The sequence below is a fragment of the Ptychodera flava genome, chromosome 21 (assembly GCF_041260155.1).
Source record: "Ptychodera flava strain L36383 chromosome 21, AS_Pfla_20210202, whole genome shotgun sequence".
NCBI lineage: Eukaryota > Metazoa > Hemichordata > Enteropneusta > Ptychoderidae > Ptychodera > Ptychodera flava.
Window position 1 is genome coordinate 11,160,091 of NC_091948.1, and position 20,675 is coordinate 11,180,765.

The window sequence follows — 20,675 nt, forward strand, 5'->3', positions numbered from 1 at the left end:
GGGTACAAAATTTGTCATTGAAGGCGAAAAGTTCGATCCAAGGGATTGGACACTCCCATAACTCACCAATTCTGTTTAAAGGGAAAACAGCTGTACCATTTAATAATTTTTCATTGTATTTACTTATTGCGTTCATTTTATCAACAATAATATTGATCGCTGCACATAATGAAGGTTCTATTACTAATTGAATAATATACATTTTGGCAAACATTATTTTAAACGAATACGAAATTTTACTTCACAAGCAAACCGACATGACAGTTCTGAATTCTCTAAATTCGTCCTAAGATATACTTTACCATATCTTGATACAGAAAGGCATGATATTCTCGACTCGATTTCTTCCAGCACAAAATTTTGCATTTGAAGGACGTAAATGCCAACACCTGCCTATAAGTGTGCCTTACACAAGGCAATCAACGTTTGCATGAAGTCAACCCTCAGGTCTGAACTCCAGTTGCTGAAATGAATGTTGCCCAGATAAGCTTCATTTTATATCTCTATTATTCCTTTAAACGGCCAGTAGTTTAACTTCGAGTGATTTCTTGATACTACTTTATTTTAAATGTTAACTACAGTTTTTTGTTCTACTTTCCGAAGCATGCTGAAATACACAACTCAGTCTGTAAATGTGCTGACTGCATTGTTGTTGTTGACACGTTAATTCTGGTCCGGACTAGAATTCAAATGTACATAATAGCACTACATTTCAAATATACAGACAATGAGTTGACAGCTTAAATAGTTGGTGTTTTAACATGCTGTGGGGAGTCGAACAAGAACTTGCGATTGATATAAATATTCATCGAAAGTTATTTAAGGACAATCGAGTGATTTACACGTCATGTGAATCATTATGCAAAGATTCATAGCTGCAAATTCGGCGTCTCAACACATGTACACTGTGTCGATGAAACCAAATTTTCGATTTCACAAAAATCAGATGGTGAAAATTCCATATATATCGCAGGCTTCAATGAATCAAAGCAAGCAGTAAACCAAAGAAATACTTTAAAAATTTAAATGTTCTAAAAATAATAATCCAAAGCCACGTTCTACGTTGAATTTTGACCGTTAGCTTTATAGGTATCAGAATTCGTATTTTAGATTAACAAAGTGAGAAATTAGAAATTATAGACAACACTATCAAAATTGTCAGTCGTTGTTTGCACATTTTTTATCATAACTGCCTTCTCATTTATGACCATATACTCTACATGGTTTGAAATTCTACTTTTTCTGAATTTTAAGCATTCCTCTCACTCAGGATGACTATGATGCCCATATTTTGTGTTTGTAGTATGAGGTTACTAGCTCCATAATGAGGGTATTATTGTATGCTTAGTCATGGAGACTGAACAACCCAAAACTCACACGAAGACTAACAGCGAAATTAATATAACTTGATGACAACTTCCTGTCACAATAACTTGTGCATCGATGCAACAGATGCCGTTGAAAGTCGGCATTGCCGCACTGGAAAGCTTACGAAGAAATTGGCTTTCTCAATCAATCCATTTGATATAAAGATGCTAGCTTCTTTCATGGGGGACTCATGTAACTTTCGTCGCGAAAGCGGAGAGCATATTTTCAACAAAACCTCAGTTGTACTGAATCTTTTTAGGGCCGTAGCCTGACCAAATTGACAAGGAACCTTGCTTACCCTGGATTTGGGTTGTTTACATAAATTTACATATTGATAGTGTGGAAAGTTCTGGATGGGCAGCTACCCCCTCCAGCTGTGGGCTACGGCCTGCTTTGGTAGATTATCACTGTGACATGACTGTGACCGATGGCACACCGTATGCCGACGAGACTGAGACTTCGCCATTTTATTTGCCTGGCAGCCTGTTGTTTTACTTATATTGCACGCCCTCAACGATGGTACGAGGCAGCTGGTTGAAGAAGTCAGTAAACTAAGTAAAGGGCCGTGGAGAAATCTAAAAATCACAGTGTAGTTGTCAAACTAGTATTGTCAATGCCTTTTCTAAGTTGTTCCTCTCATCAGCTTTTTTTCATCATTAGGTCTAGATTTTCACGATAAGGCATTCGTATCATGTATTGTCATATGAATATTTCCAGTATTTCAAATACTCACTCAGCCACTCTTAAAATGTTACTGCCTTCGTATCGTTGTCTCTGCTTTGTTGTCGTTTCCCCTTTTGACGGCCAATCCCAAGAGTTCCTAGTTGTGTTTGCCCTTTTATCCCAACTTCCTGCGATCATGAGAACGGTACTGGATTCGAGAAAATAATTACAGTTCACCGTCTGATCAGTAGAGCACCAGGACAACAATCTTGTGAGACTATCTTATCGTATCTTAGGAATACAACACCGCCCTCCTTACTTATCACCTGCAATTTACATGTTAGTCAGAAATTTACGTAAGAACAAACGCGCGATCAAAGTACAGTGTGACCTTGTCTTTAAAAAAGTTGCGCACTTCTGTTTATCGCCTTTACGGGAGAATCAAATTTTGAACCTGTCTCCTCGCTGAATAATGAACCGTCCTCTCGTCCACGTCCTCCTCCTTGTATGTTCCAGCTTTTGGAGTCGAGCACAAGGTTAGTTATATGCATAGTCTTATTGTTTTCTCCAGGTCTTTTAAATGAACCACGATTTTCAGGCACCACGATTTTCAGGCTATAATTGAAACTCTGAGTTTTGTTTACGCAATGTTATATTTCAACACACCCAACATGAGTAATTTGGCAATAATAAGGTTAAAAGTATACACTTTGGAAGTGATTTGCTCGACAATGTTTCGAATGATAAATGGTTGATACGCCAGCTTTCCGTTTTATGTATCCACTGTGCACCTTGTACAAGTTATATCCTGATTCTTCTGTCTGTCCTCACACATGGAGCAATGGCTGCTCCGCCTGGCCTCATTTCTGTGATAATTCTTCAGAGCACGAAGCAAAGAATGTTGAATTATAGACTTACAACTTTGGCAAATGACGCCCAAATGAAATTCAGCATTTACTGTACGATGAAACAATTAACATCACTTTAATAACATAAATAACGTATTAACGTCACTTTAATGGATGGTCGCTTGCACATTGTGAAGGCAAAAACGACAAATTATGTATCATGTTTTCAATATGATACATAAGAAGTGGAAATTGCATTAAGGTAGTATATGCCTCGAAAGTGAAAGACTTAAATTTGCTCAAACTTTCCACAAAGAATCTGTCCATCATTTTCTTTCAAAGTCCAGAAAAAAATCGGGGGTCACCGTGCAAATTCTGGTCCCAGGTGAACAAATTACCCAAGATTTTCCGAGATTTCAAGATCTAAATGGTCACCATCCCTGTGTTAACTCCATAGACAAAAATAATTTGTTTCGATTTTCGTAAAAGAAAGACTATTAAAAATTTCCCCACGCCAAGAGCTTTAACATTAGCCCAAGAAATTCTATATCACAAAAGAATTGAAAAAGCTTGAGAGTCCGAATGTCTTGGCGATCGCCATGTTAGTAATGTGAAACTCCGAGCTACGAACGATATTGCTTCCTGCTTTGTGTATGCGTGTATGTATGTATGTATGTATGTATGTATGTATGTATGTATGTATGTATGTATGTATGTATGTATATATGTATGTATGTATGTATGTATGTATGTATGTATGTATGTATGTATGTATGTATGTATGTACGTACGTACGTACGTACGTACGGACGGACGGACGGACGGACGGAGGGACGGACGGATGGGTGGGTGGGTGGGTGGGTGGGTGGGTGGGTGGGTAGGTAGGTAGGTAGGTAGGTAGGTAGATAGTTAGGTAGGTAGGTAGGTAGGTAGGTGGGTAGGTAGGTAGGTAGGTAGGTAGGTAGGTAGGTAGGTAGGTAGGTAGGTAGGTAGGTAGGTAGGTAGGTAGGTAGGTAGGTAGGTGGGTAGGTAGGTAGGTAGGTAGGTAGGTAGGTAGGTAGGTAGGTAGATAGGTAGGTAGGTAGGTAAGTAGGTAGGTGGGTAGGTAGGTAGGTAGGTAGGTAGGTAGGTAGGTAGGTAGGTAGGTAGGTGGGTGGGTGGGTGGGTGGGTAGGTAGGTGGTGGGTGGGTGGGTGGGTGGGTGGGTGGGTGGGTGGGTGGGTGGTAGGTAGGTAGGTAGGTAGGTAGGTAGGTAGGTAGGTAGGTAGGTAGGTAGGTAGGTGTATTTATGTATGTGTCTTGCATCTATTTACGTATGTAATATGTATATATGAATGTATCATGTCTACATGTATGAATGTGTGTATTTATCTTTCTTTTATCCATCTATTTATCTATTATCTGTTTATATATATTTCGGTATCTTTGATAACTATCTCTTTACCGGTTTGTCGATTTATTGAAAATGTACATCCTGGACCCTATATATGTGGTATATATGTTTCTATACTCCACTGAATCAACTGCTTTTTCCTTCAGCTCCAGACGAATGGAACCGCTCGGCTAGAGAATCCCTACTACGGGCCAAAAACCTGGAGAATCTGAATAAAAATGCCGCTAAAAACGTGGTGTTCTTTCTGGGAGACGGTATGGGCGTGGCAACGATCACGTCTGCCCGTATCCTCAAGGGTCAGTTGGAAGGAAATCCGGGTGAAGAAACTGTGCTGAACATGGGTGAGCTGCCACATGCCGCTCTTATCAAGGTGCGTGAGTAACACATGGCAGTTAATGGCTCTAGTGTGTGTCTTTGCTTACGTCATTCGCATTTTCGTCCTCTTTATATAATATTATGATCGTTGCCCTTTTCCTTTTACACGAACTACCCAGAAACCTCACTCATCACAATATTTCCACGTTGAATCTCCTAAGCAAATAACAAATCCCCCACCTCCCTGTGGAGTCGTCCAACCCGTTTTCAAGTCGCTCGCCGAGAAAAATCACGTAATTGCCCGCGCATCCTTTCCGTTCGTGTTGTTACGAAAAACAAAACATTGCCTGTCCGCTCGCAAAGATACCTCTTGCGAACACCTTTTTAGTGTGGATGTCAATGCGTACTAAAAACTATAAAATAGGTGTTTCATTACTGAAATAGTTACCAGCATGTCGATATGCTGGGTATAGGACCCCACCACAAGGACGTCTACATGTCGCAGATTTTGAGTCGAGAGAATATTGTCCGTCATGAAAAATAATTGCTTCAAATACAGCACATTGTCCAAGGTCGTCCTAACATATGGCATGACTGTAAACTTTTGAATGTGGTGGAAAGAATGTCCGCGTTGTCGGCTGAAAATCATCCAATTCACGTTTGGTAATATCAAACACGAATAGAGACAAATGACCATATTTTGATTGTATTTATCATTTTTCATGCAAGAAAAAATCGTATATTATTCCACTGACTGGACTATTAAGATTGGCCGACGGTGAATGTTTGTACGAAGGCTTGTTTAAAGTGTCTTATCTCACAGCACAGCCTTTTCATTGTTGACATAATAATGACGTGTCGGCCTTGTAAGGTTTGGATGATTAGTTTTCATTTTTGATCAAAATACTATTTTTTTATAACTGCTAACATAATACCTTCAATATTTGGCACATTGATTCAAATGGCTTACTTCACTCAGGTGTGTATGCGACTGATGACAAAATTTGTTTGTGTAAATTTTCGGAGTTCCCCCCCCCCAATTTTCGGTCAAAATGCCATGTTTCTGAAACCTAGGATTCAAATTTGATTTGCTGGGATGAATGCAAGGGATGATCTTAATTTAAAATAATGATAAAATGTTCATTTAATAAGTTGTTTGAATCTTTTTTTCTTATTTCTAGTGAAGACAAAACTTTCTCCGACTCACTATTGGGCAAGATCGCTTTTAAAGTCAGTAGATTTGTTCCCAATGGTGGCCTAATTCAGAGATTTTGAAATGATGGATGAATTTGCATGTGTAGATTAAAGTTGTAGAGTAAAGGGTGTTTTTCATATTTTGTCAAAATATTATTTTCTCCAGACTGGCAGATTCAGTCGCGTATGGGTTTCTGTCAACTCCAACCCGTGCTTGGCTTTGAGTTGGCGGAGACCTGAACACGACTGAATATCTGGGTCTATATTTTCCCCGGAGACAACTGTTTGATACACGGATACCTTTAAGTACAAAATTGATGGAAAACAAATGAAAAGTTACAGCCAGGGGAGCTCTGGCTTCACTCAAAACCAGCGAACTTAGAACAGAGTTCTAGAAGGATTCAACTATTGACTAAAATGAAAAAAATATACATGTCAGATGTGTAAACGAAATTATGGAAACAATAATATCAAAATTACTGTTCAAACAGTGACTGATTTTCAAGCGATGAGGACAGAGGAAGGGTATTTAACCATTACATTTTCGTCTTTACAATCGAGATACATATATTTTGTGGCTCTGCTAAGCCCATCCAGTCAGCCCATCATAACCCTGACATGTGTGTAGCATTCAACGTATGTTACAAAGTTCTACAACTTTATATAAAGATACGTTTAAAAAGTTAATGAGACTGCAAGGAAATCGAGGTCAACTGAAAACTTGGAAACCACTTTGAGGTCAGGGACCACTTTGAGGTCTTTACAAACGTACCATGCAGTGAGAATAGAAATACTGTAACAAAAGAGCATGAAATACCAGTAGTCGTCACAGGTGACTGTATTCACAGTTCCAGTCTTGTTAGGCCCATCGTTTTACACTGAAAATTTGGCCGACGTCTGCACTTTCTATTGACCCACGCACAAACCAATACTTGCAGACGTACAACACTGATCAACAAGTGTCCGATTCAGCGGGAACCGCAACTGCTTTCCTGTGCGGCGTAAAAACAAAGGCAGGAGTTATTGGTGTGCATGATGGCGTCGAGTACGGCGATTGTCAGTCCGGGTTGGATTCCCCTGTTGACTCAGTTATCAAGTATGCTCGGGATGCCGGTGAGTCTTGCCAAAATAAGTTGTTACTGCCGCGCCATTGATAAAACGTTTTTCATTTTAAGTTACAAAAATACTTTGTATGTTAGTATTATTTTTTAAAAGGTGCTTTTTTATTGATGATATCGAGCAGGAAAATCAACAGGCATAATATCCACCGCGCGAATCACCCATGCCACACCGGCCTGTGCCTATGCTCACTCGGCAAGTAGAAACTGGGAAAGCAACAGTGACATTCCGGTCAATCAAAGACAGTGTACTGACATCGCTTCACAGATGATAGAACTCGGAAAAGACATCAAGGTAAGAGGAATTGTCTCGTTGTTTGACTAGCTAGCGATTAGAGAAACTGCGGGCCTATAGGAATTTCTTAATGCACTTAACAAATATGATAGGACACGAAGTCGTGCTTTGCTCTTCTCTGGTCCGTTGGGCGACTTGAAAATATGTCAACTTGACAGCGATAGTGTGGCATCCTCTTGATGTGGTGCACAAAATGTGTCCACAACTATAAGAAATCGCGACCTTCGCAAATTAACCATAATTGTTATATCGTTTTGATCTATACGATCATGGGATTACAATGTACTCTTTCTTGTCCGATTTTCATTTACATGTATAAGTACCCTGTAGGGTCGTCGGCAAATTTTGTTTCATTCGTTTCCCTAGATATTTTCTATCAAATGCAAACTTATTACTGGAGAAAAGCCATTGTGGACATAAATCGGTCATTTTCAAACAGGATTAATGAGCTAGACATTTTACGGAAGCCCAAAGATTTTCGGTTTTAGCCAGGCTGCAATCTTAACAATGCAAAGAGACTGAACACTCTATAAATCTAAGTTTACTTTCTATGCTGCATGAAATATTTTCCTCACTATTCGAACGTTGCGAACGTGTTCAATAGTCTGGCGTTGATTTCTCTGAAAGGTTATCATGGGCGGAGGTCGGAGAGCATTTATACCTGCCTCTGAATTGGACCCGGAATATGGGTACCCTGGCCGCCGAACTGATGACAGAAACCTCATCGATGAGTGGAAGGCTCACCATCTGGACAACACCACGTCGTTTTACGTCTGGAACCAGCAACAGTTTGATGATGTTGACCCCGACAATACTGAATATCTCCTCGGTACGCTACGACACGAAATTTCGATATGCCGTTGTAGTCTCTGAAATGTGTACTTTGGAATCTAATTGTTTACGACAAGGAATGGACACCTTGTCTTGAAACTCTCAATCTTTAGACCTTCTCATAGAAGGAAAAGAGCTTCTTGATTTTAAACTTTTATAGGATAGAACAAACAAACAAACAAAGAGATGAATGAATAAACTCAAGCAGTCAATCTAGCTTAATTTACAGAGATAAATCAAGCAGTAGAAATATGAACCAGTTTCAGAACCATACAGAGAAAAAAAATCTAAATAAAAGTAATATTAACGTAGAAGATGACATAAAATGATAACAAATTGTTATGTTTTTGTTCTCGTTTTTACTGTTATTTAGGTCTGTTCGAGTATAGTCATATGCAATACAGCGCTGACAGGCTAGACGACATTGGTGGGGAGCCAAGTTTGTCCGAAATGGTGGAGAAGGCGATAAAGATATTACAGAAAAACGAAAACGGGTTTATGCTTCTTGTCGAAGGTAATGATGTTGATACGGAAGTCAGAAAACAGTATGCTCAACTTTACATCATCGGACGCAATACTAGTTAGGACCTGTTCTAGGGGGCTTTTGGCGGCCTGGCTATGTAATCAATCTCTGTCCCAACGGGACAGAGATGGAGAGAGAGAGAGAGAGAGAGAGAGAGAGAGAGAGAGAGGAGAGAGAGAGAGAGAGAGAGAGAGAGAGAGAGAGAGAGAGAGAGAGAGGGGGGGGTCTTGTCGAAACTACAGAATGTAATGATGACACCACATAACTTAATGAATGACAATGCCATATAATTCTAATGACAATACCCTGAAACATGACTACATTATTGTACAATATAATACAAAACTTCACAAAATAATTACGAAATCGCGACACCACAAAATAGAATGACACGACTATGTCATACAAGGGAAAGATTACACCCCACGACACTCATGCTACTCAACACCATACGCTGCATGAGTAGCTAACCGCCTATACTAAAGACAGCTGTTGCGACTGTTCGTTACTTTCCGTACGACTGTGAATGTTCTAGAACTTTTCGTGTTTTCACCGTATTTCCGATACTGAACTCGGGTTGCTACCACTATTTCAGGAGGTAGGATCGACCACGCCCACCACGCTGGTAACGCACACCGAGCGCTTAAGGACACTTTAGCAATGGATGAAGCTTTGCAGGTCGCGCGCTTGCTCACCAGTTCAGAAGACACGCTGACCATCGTGACGGCAGACCACAGTCACACTAACACTATCGTTGGATATCCAGGCCGTGGCAATCCAATACTAGGTGAGTGGCCAAGTATCATAAGCTATAATTTTATCAAGAAATGATAAAAGGGAAATCAAAGATGTGTACAGTGACATTCGGAGTGGAATTTCTCAATTGTCACGGTATGGACGAAATGGGAAAGGGGCTGAATTGTTATTTGGGGTGATAGAAACTTCACCGTATTCTAAAGGGACGTTGTCTGTAACCTTTGGTAATATTTTCATCGTTTTTGTCCCAAACCAAATATTTTATTCGTCTCCTTCTTCTATCCAATGGACACAACGCATTGTATACAACAAGACAATGCAACAGTTAGCAAATGAATGCTATATTGCTGGCTAATATTCAGTTGTTTACCATCACATTGGTTATTCACAATCACATTTGGCATAACATTCATGTGGAATGCACAGATAGATTGAACCTTTTCAGCCTTTGGCATTTTAGAAAATACACTGTGGAAAATACATCAGATCTGATAACTGAATGGAACCAAGTACACTCATCGATCAAAGAGGAGCAGCTTCGGTTTAACTAGCTGCGATATTCATGATTTCAGGAGTAAATGACAATGCACTTGGCGCTGATAGACTGCCGTACACCACCATAATGTATGCCAACGGTCCAGGGGGCGCTCAGGTACAGTTAAGCTACGACTTGATGGGAAACAGGCCGAATTTAACCGATGTTGATACAGGTAGATGATACTTTAAACGTACATGTGTTTCTGTCAATAAAATTATTTGGAATTGTATGCGTATGAGAGAGCGAGAGAGAGAGAGAGAGAGAGAGAGAGAGAGAGAGAGAGAGAGAGAGAGAGAGAGAGAGAGAGAGGGGGGGGGGGCATCGATCACAATAAATCCGCGCACGTTGTGCACAGTAGGGTCATAGGGGCAGCGGAAATCTGTTGTGATTTCCATACTTTTGTGTCAAGTATCCAATGTGCATGAGTGTTCTGCAGTGTATTTTACTCAAGTCTGTTGCCGAATCGTTTTGCTCAGTTACAAAACTAGTGTGTCGATGGATGACAGAAGATTAGATTAGGCGGTTTAAATAAAATTATTTTTGCCGTCCGCGTGCTAGTAGGTTTTCAGAGAAAAGTAAGGAACCAAAAACACAATGATAACACTATTACAAATAAAAAAATATTATTTTTCCGAAGGAAACCAGATACAAATTGAGCTTATGTTAATACACTTGTGTTTTTTGTCTGTGTGTTTTTTCCCTGGCTGGCTGGTAGGTTTTACAAAAATTCAAGGACGGCAAACACAGAATTTTCTTTAAATGGCCTTACCCTTGTAGCGAGTACAACAATATAGCTAAATCGTGGTTCCTATCGGTGTTGAATGGTATCAGTGAGCCATACGATAATAAATTACCTTTTTATAGTTTGACATTTTCTGAATCTTCAGATTTAACCTTTGTATACACTAATTTAGTTGTCATCAATTGTTTTATAATTCATGATTTCTAATTAATTAATTAGAGGTGATTAGTTATAGGCTAGTTCTCAGTTTGTTGTAGGCAAGTTTATAGCAATATTTTGCACCCATCTACCTGGTAGTCTTTTTTCAGGGGCAGCCAATCAGTCCATTTTGAGAATTTAAACCAAAATATGCTGTTGGTAAATTAATTCCCTCCCCCGCTTCGTTTTGAAAAATACCCCCCCCCCCCCCCGCCCATTATTTCGGCCTCGGACAACTTTCTTGTATAAACAGGTTTGTTGGCTGCCCCTCGTTATCGTTATGTTTATATTTCTTCAAGGGGCAAACAACGATTTTTTTTGCAGTAACAATGGCATTCTTTATGTCCAATACAAACTAGTCATTGCCCTGCCAACACAAGAGATTTTTATACATTATACGGTGTCATATTTTTTGTTTACAAATGAATTTAAAATCTAGTTGTTTACAATAGATTTGATGTGATAGCACATACAGGCATGTATTGACAAACTGAACACTGACCCGAGACCCATGTGTATATTTCGCACTTGATTGAAATCAACAAATATAAAGAAATTACTTGTTTTCTTTCTCTGTTTCTGTGAAGTGGCATAGCGCAGGTCACGCGAGCGTACGTACGCGTGCGTTGTTCCGCGTTAGCATCGAAAGAATGCGGTCCATGTGGCCATTTGTGACGTTCATGTAGCCACGGTCCGATCTTGATCTAGTGATGTGGCTTTTTCGGCATTTCAACCGGAACGGCATTCTGTTGTAAATTTCCTTGCACAGTTCGGGGACAGATATTTGGACTCTCAAACTTCTCCAATTATTATCTGATCTACCGCTTGTGAGGGTTCATTTTAAAGCTCTTGGTGTAAGGAACTAAAATTTTACCGTCTTTTTTTTTCGAAAATCGAATATTTTATTTTTCTCCACGGAGTAAACACAGGGATGGCGGCCATTTTGAATTTCAAATATTGGTAAATCTTTGGTAATTTGTTTCTACAGTACCAAAATTTGCACGGTGACCCTCCCTCCCCCTCCCGATTTTTATTCTTGATTTAGAAAGAGACTTGTTGAAAGATTCCTTGAGTAAAATTTGAGCAAAAGTTTTAGTATTTCACTTTCGAGACGCATACTGCCGTAACAGTTCGTATTATCATAGAAGCTTAGTTTATTCAGACTATCAATTCAGAACAACACAATGCCTGTGGGTGCGTACATGCTTGGCCTTTCAGTGACCTGAGCTCGGATTTTGATGGCATGGTTATTAGCGTGATTTTAATAGAACCTTCGACAGGCACTTTGACATATAATACTGTATTATTTCACACTTGGTGTAATTCGGATCGTTTATTGACAAATGCTATTTGTAAAATCTCTCTGCATAGTAAGGAGAAGAGTGACACGGAACGTCTCTGATCCGTAAGCGACACTCTTCTTCAGAGGGACGCACTGAAACATGTTGGCTTTTATTATAATATATGCGGCAACTTCTTGCATTTAAAAATTTGAACTTACATTTCAATTGGATTTGTTCATACAGAGGCTGTAGATTACATTCAACAAGCAACTATTCCAGATTCTAGCGAGAGCCACGGTGGCGAAGACGTCCCCCTCTACGCAGACGGGCCGATGGCACACCTCTTCCATGGTACTCACGAGCAGCACTACATCGCCCATGTGATCATCTACGCCGCTTGCCTGCAGAACTCGACGGAGTCGCACTGTGTCGCCGCCGCGACTGAAGAATCGCCCGTAACAGATGAAGACTCGCCTGCCGCAACGACCTGTGACGGCATCTGCAGTATGGCAGGCGGACTTCGGGTCAATCTCGGGGTTCTCTCGTATTTCAGTTTCACACTATGTCTCTTTAAAGCGACCAAACTGTTATACTAAGTCTTCAAGTAAATTCTGCTTTAAGGTGTATGTAGATAAAATGTATTTCTTGTCTCAAAACACTCTCTAAACCACGCGAGAATATTTAATCACCGTAATTTTAATAGACGGACGACGCAAGAGTAAAATGAAGGTGGACAACTCATCGAAAATCAACATTGTTACCATCTTCTCCATATGTGCAAATATTGGTAGTGTTTGTGACAGATGTTCTTTATTCATTCTTGTAAAAAATACACGATAATTCGTTACACATAAAGCTTCGGTAAAATTCATCATCCAAAGAATCAAGGATCTTACTTATATCGAAGTAGAGCATTTCCTGTCACTGCAAATCTTTTACACGTTCCCCTACCGAGACAAGGGTGGTTTTTCCTTGCCAAGTGAACGAGGTAAAATTGTTTACGTTGGGGGAAAGGGATTTGAAAAAACTCCGCTTAGTCGGTCATTTTTGCATATATGAGTTTATTGCATTTTAGGACCACTGGCCAATATGCAAGGGTCTTACAAAAGTGCAAGAAAACAAAGAGATTGCTCAATCAAACAGAAAACTGTACATTTGACAGAAAATATAAATGTGCAAGGGAAAGACAAATAAGTTAAATTGTAAATAGAAAAATAAATAACTAACATTACGGATTGATTCTGGAATTTCGATTTCGATTGCTTTTTTGTAAACTTACAGTGGTTTAATAGAACATCTGATTTTGCTATGCTAATGAACTTTTGAAATGCATCATAATTTGGTTCAATAAATGTATCATTTAGTAAATATCCAGCTCTGGGATTGTTGTAAATGGGACAAATCAATAGGAAATGATATTCATCTCTTCCATGTCTCCAGTATTATGCAATTTACAGAATCCTGGATATGAAGCAATGCCCTGATATCGTCCATCCTGTATTGCAAGATGAAGGATGGAACATCGGAAACGTGCCAGAGCATGGATTAATTTGCTTTTGCAGTTTAGGTTCAAATACCTCTCCAGTTCTGATAAACCTTTAAAAAGTAGTATAAGAGCGTAATTTTGGCTTTATACTTACACTGAACGACCGTGTTTGCTTGGATACATCTGTTACTCTGTAGATAACTAATGACCATGAAGTTTCTTAACTTCTTCTTGTGAGATCCAAGCATATCCGTATATGATGTTGCAATGAATCTCGGGTGAAAAGCAGACTTCTCACCACAGCAAGAGTTTGAGATAGTAATCTAATAAATACTTTTTTACAATCTAATTTCTGTATACCTGTATACTCTGGCTTCTGTAATCTTATGTGTTTTACAAGTTGAAATCCGTCATATTGAAAATGTGGTTGACCACCTTATATGAAGTGGCAAAATCGTATTTAAGGTACCGGGAATTGAATATGCTTTCACCTTCAGAAGCTCTGGTTACAATTCCAAGACAGTGATAAATACTACAACAATGTTATATTATATCATGCTACCATGCGCCATTCTGATTGGACGAGAGCTCATTCCACCGATGCTAAAATACTGTTTTAGCACTGCTAGCAGTGCTAAAACGGGCCCCTAAACCAGCATTTGAACGTACCTATCTAAACCATAGACCCTCGAGAAAGAACGAAACAGTCCACTTTGTTTCAAAGACGACTGAAGACCGAATTTGATACACAGCTAAAGTGTGGGTCTGTAACTCACCTCTTGGTGTAAATTTGTTGGGATCAATGATGAAAGACATCTCTGAAGCAGCACGTTTGGGGTATGATGCACACAAATATTAGGGCGACAGCGCACCTTGCACTTTGCGGGAGTCGAGACGCAATATATCCTAGTACCGCTCTTTAAAATGAAGATAGTATTCGTTCATACACAAATAAATTGACACTTCCTCACAGTAACGGTATGTCTGATATTTACCAAAGTTTGGGCTATAACAGATCGGGATTCCACACGATGCATGTAGTCCAAAAAGTTCAAAATAACATTAACAATGGGATGACTCCTGGCGACTGCGACGATATTTGACATCAAATGCAACGAGCAGTGTCAGCGTCAGCTCTCCCTGCATCGGGCAACACACTCAGAATCACAGGCGCTTGGCACATTGCTGGGATAATAATCGTATTTAATATGCAGAATATCCATATACGACTTGATTATTCAATAAAAGAATCACTGTACTGATATTAATGTAGGCCTATAGGCCTACATGTTGACTGGCATTATACACGAATGGCTATGGCTGCCTGGCTCGGGCCCGGCGAACGCACTGCATAATCATCAATGTGTAGAATGTCTACATGACTTGATTATTTAATAAAGAATAACGGTACGTGATATTACTGTACATGTGAGCTAGCTTAACCGAGCGGCTGTAGAGCTCTGCAGGGCTTTGGTCCGGCTTGGGCCCGTTGTCCACCGCTGCACAGACAAGATGGAAAGGTAAGAAAGCTTTTCACCGCCCGATTTCATAAATCAGCGAAATTCACAAACTCTGAGCGTTTCCGGTGATTAAAACTGGTCAACGGTCAGATGGTTGCATAAGCAATCGATCGACTGACCTCTTTTGCCTAAAATCATACCTTACCCTATGCTACTGGCGAGAAATCGTCCTGAAATCGGCTGGGCACACCAACCCTGCGCCCGCCATTTTGAATCAGCTGCATGCAATGTACGCGTCCAATGAGAGAAGAGCGACAATACGTCATCTGCCAAGGGTTGTATGCAGGCATGCAGCTGATTCAAAATGGCCGGCGCTGGGTTGGTGTGCCCAGCCGATTTCAGACGATTTCTCGCCAGTAGCATAGGGTAAGGTATGATTTTAGGCAAAAGAGGTCAGTCGATCGATTGCTTATGCAACCATCTGACCGTTGACCAGTTTTAATCACCGGAAACGCTCAGAGTTCGTGAATTTCGCTGATTTATGAAATCGGGCGGTGAAAAGCTTTCTTACCTTTCCATCTTGTCTGTGCAGCGGTGGACAACGGGCCCAAGCCGGACCAAAGCCCTGCAGAGCTCTACAGCCGCTCGGTTAAGCTAGCTCACATGTACAGTAATATCACGTACCGTTATTCTTTATTAAATAATCAAGTCATGTAGACATTCTACACATTGATGATTATGCAGTGCGTTCGCCGGGCCCGAGCCAGGCAGCCATAGCCATTCGTGTATAATGCCAGTCAACATGTAGGCCTATAGGCCTACACTAATATCACGTACAGTGATTCTTTTATTGAATAATCAAGTCGTATATAGACATTCTGCATATTAATACGATTATTATCCCAGCAATGTGCCCAAACGCCTGTGCTAGAATCTGCACAACTGTTTCCACAGTGCAGTCATCGCAAGTCTTGATTATTTTAAAACTGCTTGTTTTCAACGTCCAAATTATCCATCAAAAATAGATCCTGTAACTTCACTGTGCCACCACTAAATGTCGCGACGGTATGCGGTGCAGAATGAGACAAATCTATTTTTAGTATGCCAAAAAAGTCAGGACTATTGTTCTTATGTAAATTTACGAGAAAACTTGTTACTTTTTTCTTTTGATTTGAACTCTTGACCCATTTTCTGTGTGAGTGCAGCAGGTATTTTTTGACAAGTATCGTTCGTGTTGCATGCGAATAAAATGCAATGTCAATATGGACGTATGCGTATGTATTTATCGTAGGATACTGTGTGCCCGTACGGAATTCCGACTTATAAAAATGCTCGGTCTCGGGCGCAGAATTTCCGATGTTCGATCTCTCAGACGTCCTTTTTCTGCATTTGGCGCTTAGAATGATGAAAATACCCAAGTAAGACAACAAATACACGCAAGTTGATATAATATAATAGCAATAACCCCCTTCGCAGTCGGGTATACACTCGATTTTGGTACAATTCGCTCCATATAGCACTCGCCTATCGGCTCGTGCTATATGTCGCGCATTGTACCAAAATCTCGTGTATACCCTCCTGCGGCGGGGGTTATTGCTACAACAATGTTTTAGTGGATTTCTTAGTGCAAGTTAATGGGATTAACGAATGCCCGGGTAGCCTATTACCTTCGAGGCCGAAAAGGAATCGAGTGGCGCATCCAGTCGACTTAGACGAAGATGTGTCACACTTTTTTCGCGTATAAGCTTGGAAAACATTTTACAGATAAATAATTGACGGTGGATGACGCATTGGACAAAATGCCATTGCCAGTAAGATCACACGTTCGACAGATGTGAATGGTGGATTTAATCTTCGTAATCCTGCAGCGATTTGCCGGAATTACTTCTTCAGTCTAACTGTCATGCCCCTTGTTTTCATGTACTTGGCGATCGGATTTTGTGAGCCAAAAATAATAAAGGAATACAGTGAAAAAGCTGCGTTACTGCATCATTTTTGTAAGGGGCTTAGATTAAGAAACAAACATGTATTCTTTGGCCCCACACATAGTATGCGACAATCCAGTGTCCGTGTTAATGCTTTCTTTACACAATTGTATAAAAAGACGACGGAAACTCTGTTTTCTACTTTCAGAATAAGTTCACAAACTTAAAGCTGTATAGTAACTCGAAATTTTACGAATGCCCGGAACATCAGTCTCGGGGAGAATTAGAGGGACAGTATAAGTTTTGATAATATTTTTCATATCTTTTTACTATTCAAGATCTGCAATCAGACAGTAACGTATTAATCTTCCTCCAGTGTAAGTAGCCTCGCCAAAATAGTGCGCGCGCACAGACACACAGAGAGAGGTTACTATTTGCTAAGCATTTCGACAACATTTCTGGGAGCGGAAAAAGAAACTGTTCTGTACTAACAGAAAATTACTCGGAAGTGCAGCAAATACCACAGCTAAGTGTGCTTAAGTAACGACTGTGTAGTGACATTCAAACAACCCCAGACTGACAGTCGACGACACCAATGATGGCATCCTGCCAAGTTTTCAGAACAAGTCATTCTGATTCAGCAAGTGAAGCTATTGAAGCCATCGGAATGCCTCTACGTCTATGAGTTTCTATTAAAACACACAATGCTCAATTAACTTTGGGTGACTTGCCTTTTGTTCGTGATCTTGTTGACTAGTTCTTCTAAAACTGCCTGGTGTACCATTATAATATCAACAGGGGCGGAAACACCAATGGAAATTTTGTGTGGTTTTTTTTTGTCTGAGGTAGGGTAGGGTCGGGAAATATGGCTCATGCAGTCAAGGGGGGGGGGCGAAAAGCTCCTGATTGACTGATAGCATCGCATTTACAGAGACGGTATAACTATTTCTTCGCGATATGATTATTGTACAGCTCCTTCCCTCTCTCAATCTCTGTCACTGTTTCTTTTGTCGCCCTTTGTCTCTCCCTTCATCTCCTATCAGTCTGTCTGTCTGCGTCTGTCAGTCTGTCTGTCTCTGTGTCTGTCAGTCTGTCTCTCTCTGTGTCTGTCTGTCTGTCTGTCTGTCTGTCTCTGTCTGTCTGTCTCTCTCTCTCTCTCTCTCTCTCTCTCTCTCTCTCTCTCTCTCTCTCTCTCTCTCCTCTCTCTCTCTCTCTCTCTCTCTCTCTCTCTCTCTCTCTCTCTCTCTCTCTCTCTCTCTCTCTCTCTCTCTCTCTCTCTCTCTCTCTCTCTCCTCTCTCTCTCTCTCTCTCATTTCCAAGCATTGGTTGTAGTCATGGATTTCAGTTATTTTTTTCTTGTAATTTTTTTATTAATTCAAGTCTATCTCGTTTATAACTTCCTCAGTTTTCAAATTCATCATTTTGGAGCCATGGTCATAGTTATGTACAAGTCTCCTTCAATACAAATACAACAAACATAAGCTTTCAAAAATTCGAAATCGTATGACGAAATATTATCGTTATAGCTTTCCCTAAACATTACAGATTGTTGAAATATAATGTATATTTGTTGGAAGTAAGCAGGTAACGGGTTTTTAGACGTCACACATTTCAAAATAAAGCTTGAAAGGTCATCGATTATCACGCATACGATCAGTTTCCATTGTTTAGCCGTGGTATATAGTTTGTGCGAAGTGGCGCACAGTAATCGAAATAAAGCTAATCCCCTCCCCTAATCATGGGCTTGTGTTGTTAAATAGCTCTCCTGACCATTGCGTATTGTGGCAACGCTATTCCACAGCGCCCCCTACAATTCGTATTCATTATAACTCACTTTCAAATTCTCGACATTTTACCCTATCGGTGTTTATGGAAAAAAGAGACGACAAAAATTTGACCTTTAAATGGACGTTACCCTTTAAAGCGTGGACTTTAATCCCTGAACGCATGCTATTTCGTCTGTTTGGATCTCTGGGGCCAAGGTTAATTAAGGAGTCAAATGACCTCGGGGTTTACAAGCATAGTCCCTCGGGGAAGACTTGTCAAACAAAACAACCATGTTTTGGCTTGTTGGCGTTTCCGTCTTTTTTGGTTACATGTCGAAGACTTCAATAGGATTTACACCGTCTAAGCAAAGACAAGTAGACTGTTTTGTAAAAAAATGCATATTTTCTCTTCAAGGGACAAGATTCCTGGTCTTTCTGTTTGTCTATAAAGAATGCGTTACCTTTAAAGCCTGCCGCGGACTCAAATGATCTCAGTGTATGATAGGATGAGCTGAAATCACAGCCTTAATGTACAAAAACGCTTGAGTTTCAAGGCTGACAGAGCAGCGTGTATTGCTGATAGATGGAGGGGTTTATCCATGTCACCGTGCCTTCTTTATCGGTTCAGCCTGTAAGTAAGGGGCGACGTCAAAAGTTCAATGAAGGATAAAAAACTTAATTCTTTTAGTTTGGGGGTGGGGGGGTTTTGACCTAAAAAGTTTCTATCCTACAAATCGATTTAAGGTAAAAATTGCCAGGGGAATGAATATTTTGAAAAAATAGAGCAGAAATGCACACTTTCGTGTTGAAGCCAGCGGAGGGAGTTGTTTTAACACGGTGCAGAGCTGCACCTGGCCTAGTTAGTGTAAACAATGCAGGCTGTTGGCCTCTGTTGCACCATAGACGGTAGTTTCTCTACTGTCTATATGGTTGCACTCGGAATTTATAATTGTATTTTGCTACATTTCTGGTGCACGTGTAGTCCGCCTGAATGGAGTAGTGTGAACTGAGTTGTTACAACCACCAGGACAGTTGAGATAGTTTTTATACCTCTGGAAGGAGAAACCTGGACTTTATTGTTGTTGTTCTTGTTCATTCATTGATAAACTTCAAGTTTGTTGTTAGTATGTTGTATTTACATTTGATGAAACACAAAGTGTGTTCCCAATCTTAAGCCCCACTAGCTTTATCTTTTAGCATTATTTTTATGATTTTACTTTCAAACTAAAATAAGTTGGTGACGATGTAGTCATTTAGGTCTGTGTACAAACTTATAACTACCTGCCGGGGCTATATATGCAATTTTGAACAAGATAAAGATTACACTGCGATTAAATGTTCGCCCAAACATTAAATCACAGCCCCATGCAGAAAAGCTAAAACCTTGATACTATGCATATCTGCACTGAAATCTTCATATAAATTGCACAGCATAGTCCAAACTGTATTGCACAAGGGTGAATGTTTTCAACTATGACATTGTATTCCTTTTTAATATTACCAATTTTTGAAAATACCAGGAAATCAAAATGACCGTTAAAATTTTAATTTACATGTGAAATGTTTCTGAAAGGAATGGTTTCCTAATGCAGTAAAAGTTCATATCTCTTCAGAGGGTAGATTTCAGAAAGGAGAGAATAGGTAGATAATTTGAGGTCAACAAATTCCAAGAGTTACAGCTAGTGGGGCTTTAACGATGCATTACTTTATTTCACCCCGAAATTGACTGATCCTTAGCTTTGCTTTACATAGAAAGAGCCTGGCAACAGGTTTAATATAAGTCAATTAAGTTTCTAGGGGGGTGGGGGGGGTTTGGGGAGAAACTAAGGGAATTAAGTTTTTTATCCTACATTGAACTTTTGACGTCGCCCCTAAGACTGAAGGCATGTCGTAGTCGATCACTCTTTCACCGTGTGTCAGCATGCTGTAACTGACCTCCAAAGTAAGAAAAAAAAGACAATATATGGAGAGGCA

The 20,675-nt window shown here is 40.1% G+C and overlaps 1 protein-coding gene across 1 annotated transcript; it reads left to right on the forward strand.

Moving 5' to 3' along the window:
* Positions 1 to 2,392: 2,392 nt before the first annotated feature.
* LOC139121394 (alkaline phosphatase-like) lies at positions 2,393 to 14,178 on the forward strand. The gene is made up of 9 exons (XM_070686228.1): positions 2,393 to 2,567; positions 4,418 to 4,641; positions 6,719 to 6,893; positions 7,024 to 7,193; positions 7,821 to 8,022; positions 8,398 to 8,538; positions 9,143 to 9,334; positions 9,876 to 10,013; positions 12,308 to 14,178. The coding sequence occupies exons 1-9, from the start codon at positions 2,504 to 2,506 to the stop codon at positions 12,658 to 12,660; spliced, it is 1,659 nt and encodes a 552-aa protein (XP_070542329.1). The 5' UTR covers positions 2,393 to 2,503; the 3' UTR covers positions 12,661 to 14,178.
* The last annotated feature ends 6,497 nt before the right edge of the window (positions 14,179 to 20,675 follow it).

Excerpts from the sequence above, each read along its gene's own strand:
- LOC139121394 (XM_070686228.1), top strand. The coding sequence starts at position 2,504 with ATGAACCGTCCTCTCGTCCACGTCCTCCTCCTTGTATGTTCCAGCTTT. Across the intron at positions 2,568-4,417 it reads CTTTTGGAGTCGAGCACAAG|CTCCAGACGAATGGAACCGC; the intron begins GTTAGTTATATG and ends TTTTTCCTTCAG. Across the intron at positions 9,335-9,875 it reads CCGTGGCAATCCAATACTAG|GAGTAAATGACAATGCACTT; the intron begins GTGAGTGGCCAA and ends TCATGATTTCAG.